The sequence below is a fragment of the Odontesthes bonariensis genome, chromosome 2 (genome assembly GCF_027942865.1).
Source record: "Odontesthes bonariensis isolate fOdoBon6 chromosome 2, fOdoBon6.hap1, whole genome shotgun sequence".
NCBI classification, from domain to species: Eukaryota; Metazoa; Chordata; class Actinopteri; order Atheriniformes; family Atherinopsidae; genus Odontesthes; species Odontesthes bonariensis.
In genome coordinates, this window is record NC_134507.1 from 24,493,851 (window position 1) to 24,505,957 (window position 12,107).

The 12,107-nt window shown below is 40.7% G+C and overlaps 1 protein-coding gene across 1 annotated transcript in view; it reads left to right on the plus strand.

The window, feature by feature from the left end:
* Positions 1–7,076: 7,076 nt before the first annotated feature.
* The window catches only part of LOC142396978 (sprouty-related, EVH1 domain-containing protein 2-like), a 31,204-nt gene continuing 26,173 nt past the window's right edge, over positions 7,077–12,107 (plus strand). Inside the window, exon 1 of the mRNA XM_075480265.1 lies at positions 7,077–7,641. Coding sequence (XP_075336380.1) covers positions 7,616–7,641 — 26 coding nt within the window. The 5' untranslated portion in view covers positions 7,077–7,615. The remainder of the gene's footprint in view (positions 7,642–12,107) is intronic.

Consider the following 12,107-nt stretch of genomic DNA (forward strand, 5'->3'; position numbering starts at 1 on the left):
GGTAGGAGAGGGGGTTCCCTGGGGCTGGGCGGTGGACGCACCATCACAGGTGGATAGAGCGGGGCCACCAGGGTCCTCTGTGTGGGTGTGAGCCTGGGCATCCGCTCATTTAAAACCAAGTGAGTGAGTCTTTCATGTGCTGAGCTGTGCTTGAGGGGTGGCAGTGTCTCTCTCCTCCCCGCTGCCCCCTGCTACACCCACCTGTGGGCACATTTTGGTTCTCGGGATGCTTTGCCGGGGGCACTGGGCTGGGTGCTTGAGCACAGTTCATGTAAGACCTAAGCCACACACCCATTCACTCACATACATGACTTTTTAATACAGTTGCCGTGTCGTCCTGTGGTTTTAATCATCAGTATCTACAGTTAAGTTTTCACATACTTGCTGCTGGTGTTTCTCTTCCTGCAGGTGTTTCCGATGGTTTTCGGCCTAGTTTCCCTACAGATGCTATAGCGTGTTTTCTATTAACAGTCTCCACAGATGTAGCAGCTGGTTGTGTCTTATTTCTCATATACATTTATTGTTGTTCTCTTTTCTTCACGCTCACCCTTTCCTTGTTCACACTATGCCATGATGTGGGACAGTGTTAAATAATAATAAATAAAAGAAAAATAACCAAAACGTATTCTGTTTCAAGTCAAATCATCTGAAAATATTTCACTAATATATGTGAAAGCATTTTCACTGAGTGTAAAAGTATTTTTTTCCCCCTTGCACGTGTATGAAAGAAGAACTTACTAGTTTATTTGAAAGGTGTTAATACACACATACATGGATGGATGGATGACCACGACATACATACAGTGACACTTAACCATGGAATATCCAGCAGGGATGAAATTTCACAGAGCATCTTATTCCACAGGTGGCGTCCTATCACAGTTTGCACTGCAAAATTGTGAACGCATGACAAAATAGCAAATGTCTCCAAATGCACAGGATTAAATATCCATGATGAGAAACATCAGTGAACTAAAACACTCAATGATAAGGAATTATATGTGCTTCATATGTGTGGTATACTGATAAACGTACAGTTAAAGCAGTTTGCTTTTACATTCGGTTAGGTCACCGTCTTATTTAGACAATAAAAACTTTTTTTTTTCTTTAAAAATAATAATTAATGTTCATCGTTACAGATCACGGCGCTGTAGGTTTGTTTTAGAAACATGGGTCACAAGAACAAAATGGAAACCGGTCCCGGATGTTTTCAGGAAGGCCCATTTTTCATGTCCAGCAGACCTAACTTATGCCACGTGCAACTATCAAAGACATTTGATGTGACACATTTGGACGAACAAACTGTGTTTGGATGGCTGACTATGTGGCGTGCTAGGTTACAATATCATGACAGTTCACATAAGGTTGGAAAAGACGACTGCAACCCTTTCAGAACACGTGCTTGGTTTCATGTAATAAAGGCACGCGGTACCGTGTTGAAAACAATAATACGCTTTATTCTTTTTACCCGGAACCGCGAGCTCAATGATAAAAATTATAACACGAACACAATAAATGATTACGTGTTGTCATTTTACCGACTACTGGATCAGAACTAATGACTTGTAATTTCGACCTGTGCTGACTTCCGAAACAGGGGTAACAGACCCACAAACACATATTTAATGTCAGACTTACTGTTGTCGTTAGATTTCCAACAGCTGATGAAACTTTAACGAACAGGAGACGAGCTGATTCTTACTTGCTTCTATAAAGCAAGACTCACCCTTATGGAAGCAGATGCACCTGTGGGAGGGTCAAATCATGGTTGTACAAAAAAAACTCTTTTTAAAACTTCTGTGCATCTATAAACATGGTGTGATGATGTGTAAACCATCAGCTGTTTAGCAATAACACGTTTTAATGCAAAATTACAAAGGCTTTGAATATTTAATTTATCTTTCAATCTGTCTACAGCCTATAAGATTCTAACAAGTGTCTAACAACAACTCCTCTGAGCTTAAGCTCATTAAATGGACTGCCGTGAAGTCTAAAACTGTTCTGAGGACTTACAAATCAAAATCAGGAAGCAGCAAAATATTTCAAAAAAGTAAATTATGTGGCCATAACTTGATATGAGCCCACACTATAAAGCCAACATCTTTTTCAGGGAGGGTCTTCCTTTTATTAGCCAAACAATATCAAACCACATTCTGCATGTCTCACAGAATCATGGCTCCATTTCAAAAGATTCAACTGAAGACATTTAACGCATTACGAAACGAGGAACTGTTGAGCTGCTGAAACTGTACCGTACAATAATGAGAAAAATATTTTGTTCTGTAAAACGCATTCCCATGCAAAGAATTATGGAGTGACCCCATATAGAGATGGTTTAATCAGCTGTTCTGTTATGTAAAGATTAACGAATACATACATTGATAAAACTAGTGTAATTTTCGGCTTTTTTTCTGATCATGCAGAGGAACAACTATGTCTAAATATGCAAATTAGTCCACAGTTAAAAGAGAGTGCTTGCAGACCTTAATGAGCTGTTGCACCTGGCTGATTAGCAGGAAAAATGGCCCCCACACGGGAGCTGTCATTGGAAACAATGGAAATGGAATGGGTTATAAGATTCCCTCAATAAGGTGATTCAGCTCGGATTGTAGCCAAAGACGTTGATTGTTGTCAGTCAGCTGTGTCTAAAATATATAGCGAGTATACAAACAAATTGGAAAGGTTGTAAAATGGAACCATAAAGGCTGAGCAAGGTAGACGTCAAAGTGTTGTGACAGAAAACTCAAAGCAATATGTCTTAAAATAGAAAATGCACAACAAAATAAATGAAAACCAAATGGACAGAAACAGGAGTCAATGTCTGTGTCTGACTGTTAATAAACTAGTTGAAGGAAATGTGAAACATAAACCTTCTCTAACATCTAAAAGAAGAAAATAAGGTTACAGTGGGCTGAAGAGGAGCAGTCATGGACTGTGGGTGATTGGATGAAAATTATTTTCAGTGATTGGACAAGGAGATGATGCTGGAGTTTGGTACAGGTCCAATGAAACATAAAAATGCACATTTCCACAAACATTGATGATATGAGGTTGATGTCAGGTAAAGGACCAGGGGAGATGGCAGTCATTACCTCTGCATTAAAGGTACTTTTCTCATTCTATCAATCAAAATTAGGTTTGTTGATGCTGAGGTTGTTTTTCAGGATGATGATGCCACAGAGCAGAGAGGTGTTTCCCTCAGGAAAGACACATCAACTCAGGTAGCAAACACTCCTTATCTCAATCTGATTACAAAAATTGGAAGAAAAAAAAAAGGTCTATGAAAAGGCTCCATCCTGCAAAGCTGATTTGAAAACTACAATATGAGACAGTTGGAAGCTGCTTAATGAAGAATATTGTTTTCCATATGTGAAGTCCTCAAAAAATTCAAGCTATCAGAAAAGCCAGAGAACAGTTTTATTCTTTTACTTGATGTGGAGAAATATTCAGTCATGTTTTTAGGTATGTTTTTCAAAGACAGAATGTCCATCCATTCATCTATACCCACTTACCGTAATCCAATTCAGGCTGGGGCCTATCCATGCTGGCATTGGGCGAGAGGCAGGTCCATCACAGAGCCAAAGCAAAAATTTTCCGTCATGTCAGTGATTTTATTGTCCTCAATTTAGTTTTTACCAAATAAAAAGGCTAAATGAGCATCCCCCAAGAGTGGCCATCCCATCGCTTTGTGATTGAACAACAACTCCCTGTGGAGGTTTTTCAGGCAGGTCAAACCAGGCGGAGGCAGACACAGAGCACGCTGAAGGGATTCTATATCTTTTCTAGCCTGGCAACGCCTCGGGATCCCCCAGGAGGAGCTGGAGAGTGTCGCTGAGGAGAAGGATGCCTGGGTTTCCCACCTGGAGCTGTTGCCGCCGCAACCCAACCTCAGATAAGCGTAAGATAATGGATGGATGGATAACAACTCATCTCTGAAGTCCCAACTGTTGACAGGATGTTGTTAAAAGAAGAAGTGATACAAGAAAATCCAAAACAAGCTAAAGTCTCATTTTGTTAGTATTTCTGTTAGCATCAAACTCATAATGAACTTTTTTTTTTTAAAGTAGTAAGAAATATCAGATTTTTTTATATACATTATATTTTCACTGAAATATGAGGTTTATATACACATCATATCTATGAATTTTAAAATCGTCTGAACATAAAAGTGTCCTGAGTTTAAGTCTTATGGGGTAGGACATCACCTTCGTAAATTCATATTCATGAAGGTTTCAAGTTTACATATGATCCTTGTCTTATATGGGACCACATGGGTAGCAAACTGCTCTTGACTCAATCAAACGTCCATGTTTTAAACTTAGATTTATGCTCCAGACTGTCAGCACAGTATTTTGAACCCTGCACATATTTTACTGTGCACAGTAAGGCTCAAACACTGCAGCACCTTTGGAAATAAATGGGACATTTAGATTTAAAGATGGTTGTTTGTTAGGTTTTTATGTATTTATTGCACAGGTAAATGTACATCAATCAATTTGAAAACAGCATCATATATTTTAAGGTGTCCATCCTTTTACATTTGACTATTGCCCTTTAATGGAAAGTATACCACCTAATGTGAAATGAGAGATCACAAAGCCTGAATGCAGAGAACAGAGACTAAATTCTAAGTGTTTACTCCACTGATGAAGGATGGTAGGCTGGCTGTGTGTGCGTGTTGACTCAATTACTGTTTATATACACACGGGAGCTTTGAATAAATGACCCCTGAATACACTGAGGGGAAATTTCTGTCTCGTGAAGCACATACGGAATATAAAGCAAATATTAGGACAGGATAAGGACACAAAAACAACACACGGTGACAGAAAGCAGCCATAGCAAAGAACACTATACGCACGTACTTGTTGGCAACTTTAAAGGGTGACATAAAGAGAGCTCTGAAACAGAAAATCCAGCTTTACGTGATGTAATGGAACATTATTCACACTGTGTTTTATTCTAAATGCAGCGGGGAATACTGATTAAAAATAACTAGATTTCAATAGTTTTATACCTCAACTGCTATCTCGATGAAAATCAGTCAACAGTTGAGGGTTAAAAAGCTACGATGAAGAGAAATTTGACAGTTTCTTTAAAAGCTAACGGTGGTAAATACATTTTCAGCTTCCAAAAATGTTGCTCTATTTGTTTGGGGTTTTTTAACCTAAACGTTTGCTTTGCATGTTCTCAGCTTTGAGAAGACTGAATATTCATATTTAAACCACAAGGTGGCAGTGTTGAATGTATATACTGTAGCTTTCAGTCCATATGACCACTTCTGCATTCATTATTTTGCACAAATGTCGACAGTCTTGTCGCAGATGTCATGATTCTTCCAGTTATAATAACATGTTCATCTACAGGGGTTGATATGATAAATGTCTTAATGCTCAAACTTGCAGTATTTGGCCAAAGTTAAGTGTTAATTTCAGTCACTGATTTTGAGTCAATGATTTGACCTTAAAGGTTTTGTAATAATTTAAAAATATCTCCAATGTTTCTTCTTCTTTTTTTCATCAAATTCTTGAGATGACGAGAAATAACTTAGTAAGAGATCTATATCAAATATTACTCAGCTCCATTTTAAGAGTGGTGAAATGCAATCATTAACAGCCAAAGATTCCCATATCATCATAACTCAGGGGGGTTTTGTTGTTGTCGTTTTCATATTTTTACTTAGTTTTTACTGCTGTCTACGAGTTTCTTCCTTTGGGAAAAGAATGTTTTTACCACAGAATTTCACAGAAATAAAGCAAGTAAATTTGTAGTCATTAGTGGTCGTATCGTGATGCTCCTTTTTGTGGTTTATGTTCAGATGGCAGTTGATAAATAGGACATTTAAGTACAAACTGTCCCCTGGAGCTCTCTTGTTAATAAAATCAGTCTGTAAACTACTCGCGTGCCTTTGATTTGCAATCACAAAGTGCTCGCATTTCACCTAATCCTATATTGCCTGAGGCCTAATCAGCAATATTTTAGGTAATTGTAAACAAATCATAACATTAGACAGCAAGAAAATTAAAAGGAGATATTTTCTGTACATGAAAGTTTCTCAACTGCAGCTTCAACAGGATGTACAAGTCCTGACTTAAGACTGAACATCAATGTGTTTCGATAGTTGGAGCAAAACTTTGAAATCTATTTAACAGCTACTTATAATCTTTGGGTTTCGCACTGTAATGACCACCAAAAGGACTTCATTACATTTAGTTTAAATTTGTTAAAGAAATACTTGTATAAAAGAAAAGAACATTTAAAAATGGAGAACAAAATGCAGCTCATGTCCATTTAAGGGAAAGTAAGAAATAAGAAGTTGTATTGCGTTATTTTGTTGTAGGATGTGCTAACGGCCAGCTGGGGGCGCTATGGGATCACCGTTTTAACGACTTGATTTTTCGCCCAGGCATGAACCTGAAAACAATGCTGGCAACTGTTTGGTGCTGGAACACAAATCTGGCAGCATTCAGTGAAAACAAAAGTGGTTAATCATCTAACTTCCCCACTCTTTTAGCAGATCAATAGGTGCTCAAGAGTTGAATCCGCAGAATTCACAAAGCAGAAAGGGATTACTCAGAGTTGGGATAAATTAACACAGATATGGTAGTGAAAAGTTAAAAGGATTAGCCAGGAAACACCTTTAATCTTTTTTGTTTGTTTGTTTGTTTGTTTGTTTCATCAGAAACTTTTTGCGTGTTTTTTATTTTTGTATTATTTTATTTAAACCCAAATTATAAGGCTGTCATATCCGTGTTAACTGTTGGCAACTAGAGGAATATAACCAAATTCAAGTGACAAGTATTATATCACTATCACCTGTCATTTCCAAAGGATGTGTCTTCAATGCCCCAGCTTAAACTCGAAATATTTTCAGATGAGAACGAACGTGTCGTGCCTAGATTTTATATTAAAGATCCATGGAAGGGAGAAGCTGGGAAGGTTGCATTTATCAAGGGCCACTGGTTTGCAGCCATCGTGGGCCCTCCACCAAAATGTAGACCGACGTCACCGCTTCCGCCCTGCACCCCCGCTCCTTCCCTCCCTCCCTCCCTCCTCCTCCTACCCTCCTCCCTCCCCCGGCGTCGTTGGAGCTCCTGGGCCGCCTGCAATCCAACATGGAGTAGCGCGAAATGGGGCTCTAGCGGGGCCACCCCTCTGTAGCAGCAGCGACGACGCGCTTTTTACGCACAACTGGAAGCAGAGTCGTCGGTGAAAACATGCGCCTCAGGACTTAAAAACGGAGCGTGTGCCTTGCGTGTGTGAGTGTGTTTGTGTTTGGGGAGGGAGGGGGGGTATAGAGACAAGAGCTGGATTCTGCAACCAAAACTGTCAGTATAGGCAACGTTTTATCTACCGAATGTGATGGGGTTATTAAAGTTATAGAGAGAGAGGGTCTTTGCTATCCAGAAGAAACGGGCTGGCTCCGGGGGAGAAGAGGGAGAACTGAGGAAAAGAATACGGAGGCGCAGCCAGTCGAAGGCAAGCCAGAGAGCCGACACTCGCACAAAGGCGCAGGGGGGATTTATGCGGAATTGGAGATAGAATCCGTGGAGTGAAAACGACGAGTGAAAAGTATGCAACCGCCGTGGTACATAACCTGAGGTGAAACGAAAACATGATAGAAGAAACACACCCAAACGAGTGAGTACTGTGGCTTAAAACTGTATTTTTTCTGTTATTTTCTTTCACCTCTCACGGTGCCTACAAGTTGGAGGTGATTGGGGCAACTTGGTGAAATGTGCAGCCTCACCACCACCCCCCCTTGCAAAGCCGCTCTTCGTGTCGTCTTTTAATCTTATTCGCTTGGTTGGATTTTGTGTTTGATGCTGCTGTGGAGCAATGCATTGACAGTGCTGTAGAAGAGGGCTTTTTTTTTTTTTTTTTTTTTTGAAGAGCCCCCACCTCGGTGTAGACTACAGTCTTGAGAAGGCAAAGGAGTGGGAGGAGGAGGGGAATAAGCGTGGGTGGATCGGAAACATTTTCTGAAAGGATCTGAAGCGAGAGAGCAGGCCCTGTTGCAGCGTAACTTAGAAACTCAAACACGCCTGGAAGTTCCACCTTTTATAAACACGCAAACAGCGGCGAGCTCACGCACCATTGGGCTGAGTGTTGTCCAGCGAAACGCGGCGCCTTACCGAGGCATTTTCTCTTCGTTATTTGGTCACATCTGTGTGTTTGCTTCCAACCGAAGGGGGAAGTCTCACAGGATATGAGATATCCGATATGCCTCATCCGCCATCTCTTTCTCAATCGCCCTCATTTGCATAGCCTACCGCGCTCCATTCATAAAAAAAAAAAAAAAAAAATACCGATTGTAAACGACTGCTTGCCCTGGAAAAAAAAAAAACAAGACACGTCTGTGTCTTTTTGACTCGGCCCTCTTTAGCTCGTTCGTGCCCGTTTCTGTCTAACACACAGATCCGTGGATCGTGCGTTTGCTTCTGTGGAATATATGCTGAAAGCGTAGGCCCACAGACCTGTTTTATATGGCACCCGTGGGCCTGTGTGGAAGCGCTCGAAGCTTGAAATTTGTCTTACGGTGAAAACCGTAGTCTCTCTTCCTCTGAACTAAGTTTAATAAAGGGCGTGTGGCAGAGCACCTTTTAAAAATAGACCCCCGGAGCTTTAAAACGGAGAGGTTTTAATGCTGTTTGCCCGTGCTGAAATCGGTGGGAATGCCTGCCTTGCAGATCTGTTGGCGGGGGCGGAAGGGCGAAGGGCACCGGAGGGGATATTTGCGCAGCGGTGGCGTTACGCCGGCTCATTCATAAAAGCCCTCTAACCTTCAGCGCGTCCCCATTCATGCCTGCTGGCCGCACTCTGAGAGGCCAGCGTCTGAGTGTCTGTCCCCGGTCCCACGGGTCGGAAAGAGGCAGGAGACAGATTCCAGCTCAGCCTGGTTGGTGCTCCTTATGTGCTGACAGGCACACACCGGGGCTACCTGCAACTCTGTAACCAGAAGTCACCTTCTGAAGCTGTTGGAGCATTTCCTGTGGCTGTAGGCCTATTTTTATGGCCTTGATCTGAGTCATGTTTCTGATGGAGAGTTTTCTTTTCTCACGGCATGATGTGCAAACATGAACACGCCCACGAAGTACTCAAAAAAAACCATGGCTGACTGTCTCTCATTTTGAAGAACATGTTGCGTTTTTTCTTTTGGACTGATTGCTTCAAATAAGCCCTGAATTTAACAAAGCTACACTGCTATTATGTAGCATTTTTTTTCTAAACAAATCTAGGCTATTTCATGACAATATTTAACAAAATGCAATAGCCATATTTTGCTTCTCCACAGCCGTGAACATAATTCCTTGTTCTTCCACTGACAGCCCTTTTGTGCCCCCTCACAGCAGTGTAAGCCAGGATGGTTTCAAACCATTTAGAAAAGGGCATGCACTTTAAAAATATACTGAGTAATGACTGGATGAATCATCTGTATGTCAGCGTTATGTATCTAACATCAACCTTCAGCCAATCAGATCAAAGCAGTGCTATTAGTTGAGCCAGTTGGTGAGCAAGAGTTGCCATTGTTGACTGTTTGCACATCCAAAACTCACCTGTAGCGTCCAGTGCAGAATTAGATTGATGTATACTTTGTCAATCCTTGAAGTAAAATAATTGGTCATGTAAACAGTCATTGCATAGGGCTAATGCTGCCGGCAGGAATGACCTCATTTACTGTTATCTGTTGTAGCTAAGCTAAAGAAGCCTCTGGCTTAACATGCTCTTTTGTTTAATCACTACGGTGTGGAGAGGGTGTGCAGTGTTGTCCATCGTGCAGCATTCTGCGTAGCACAACCAGCTCCAGGGGCTTCAGAGCATTCCCCAGCACCAAGCCAGCTTTCTTTATCAGGCTGTTCAGTTAGTTTGAGTCACTTGGTAACCTTACAGTCACAGCAGGGTTGAGCTATGGTTCGAGTTCAAACCGGCCAATTAACTGGATTACTGTTCTTATCGAAGTATACACAGGAGAGGACACTCTGGAAATGCTTTAAGTGACTTCAAGTTGACACATTTTTAAGTCATATTTCTGACGCGATTGGTCATCTGACAAAAGAAACAGAAAAATATGTGAATGAGAGCAGCTATATCCAGAGTTCAGCTGTATAAATATACAATTACTGTTTTTACAAAGAAATGCAAAAATGTGGACATGTTTGTGTGTTAGCCTAGCTTGAAGACGCTCGATTTAGTCCAATTTCAGTCGAACTAACAGGTTTACATGTTGTTTAAAAGCCTGGTTTTAGTCAAGCTAACACAATTATCCATTTTTAACTAATGTCACATAAATGGGCTCTCTACTGGCTCTGATGCTGCTGCCCAGCAGATGGTTGTAAACGACACTGCACTCTCCACCACAGACTTATGGATGACGGGCAACATCTTTCTGCAAATGTTGACTGACGTAAGCCTCTTTAAGAAGTTGCTTCTTCTTCTTGTGGACGGCCTCAGTGTTGTATTTCCTGTTGTCTAGGTGAACATCCAGGTGTGAGTAGTCCTCCACCACCTCAGCCTCTTTTCCGAGGACAGAAATAGTGTTTGGCCTGTTCAGGTTACCGATCAATCTGAAACGTTGTGCTTTGCGCTCAAACTGACGCCTGGCAAGAAGCAGGTATTGTTGGTTATTTCTTCTCAGGAAACAGCTGATCAATCGTGTGATCAGTCATGTGTGTTAAAGTTTCGCTAAGCCAGAAGTGAGAAGCAACAGTTGTTTACACATATCTGCATGCCTTTATCTTAATCAAGCATAAATGTTTACAAAACTGAGAATGTTGTAACTTTTATTTATGTGGTACCTTAATGACAGCCTTAACCAGTGCCCTGATTCTTCTGTGGTTCAGTCAGCTACAGTATGGAGTGTAAATGTGAATACGTTTTACTTAGACCGCACAATTCTTCTGAATGTCCAAAACGTTTGTGAACTCACTTCTGAAGGTGAGCACTGCTCAACCTCCTACAAAATATTTATTTTCATTGCAGGAGTAAAAATATAAGTGTGTGAACCAATATATCTGTCATTTAAAAAATAACAGCGATATATATATATATATATATATATATATATATATATATTATTGTTATTATTATTATTTATTTATTTTTTTTTTTTTCAAAATGGAAAATTAGATTAAAGGCGGGGTAGGGGTTCTTTTTCTGGAACATTTTTTTACATATTGCTTGAAATACTCTTCACACCCCCATTGCAACCAATTAATTAAAAGTTTTGACACAAATATGAAAAGTTTTAGTGGCTTCTAGAACGTACAATCTAGGAAAAACAGTATCCAATCATTGTGAACGGACCGTTCACAATGATTGGATTCTGATGCCGTCTATCAAACTACAATCTGCTCCTCCCTCCCCCTCCCCCTCCTTCCCCCTGTGCGCGTACCCTGCTCCGTGAACGAATTACGCGTCCAGAAGCTTGGCAGGAAGCTAAACGAGAGCCAGCTTGGCTAGCACCTAGCATTATTAAACGTATAGTTATCATATACTAAATACGGCAACGATCGATGCTTGCTGTCAGAACAGCGCTCGTGCACCTTCGTGCTCGTGCGCGTTCATGTACTCTAGAGGCGTGCCTTCGGGGGGAAAGTGAAGAAAAGGGTTGGGACTTTTTACCTGTGTATTTTCAAAATGCAGCTTCGCTGGACTCAAAATCCAGGATCTCCTACCCTACCTTTAAGTTTCTGATGCCTGAATGACAATTATGATCTCTGAACCATGACACTTACATACAAATAATACATTTTAGTTGCTTAAACTACTTCAAAGAGGGCATATTGGCTAAAGATTGATTGTGTGGCATGTGCTGAAAACTAGTCTGCAAATATGTTTTATGTTTTGTAAATGTATGTGCACTAACTGTGCTGTTGTTGTCTACTTGCCTATGGTTACTTAGATCTTTCTGTCATATTTACCAGACATAAACTCCTCTTTAACCTGCGATATATAATGTCTTGGATGATGAGTGTCTGTTTGTCTGGTATTTGCTATAAAATATCCAAACTGTTCTTCCAACAGTCGCAGAATTGTCATCAAACTTGCATTATTGAAGCCTAAATATAAATAAGCACATTTAATAAAAGCACCTATCCATGGTTTGT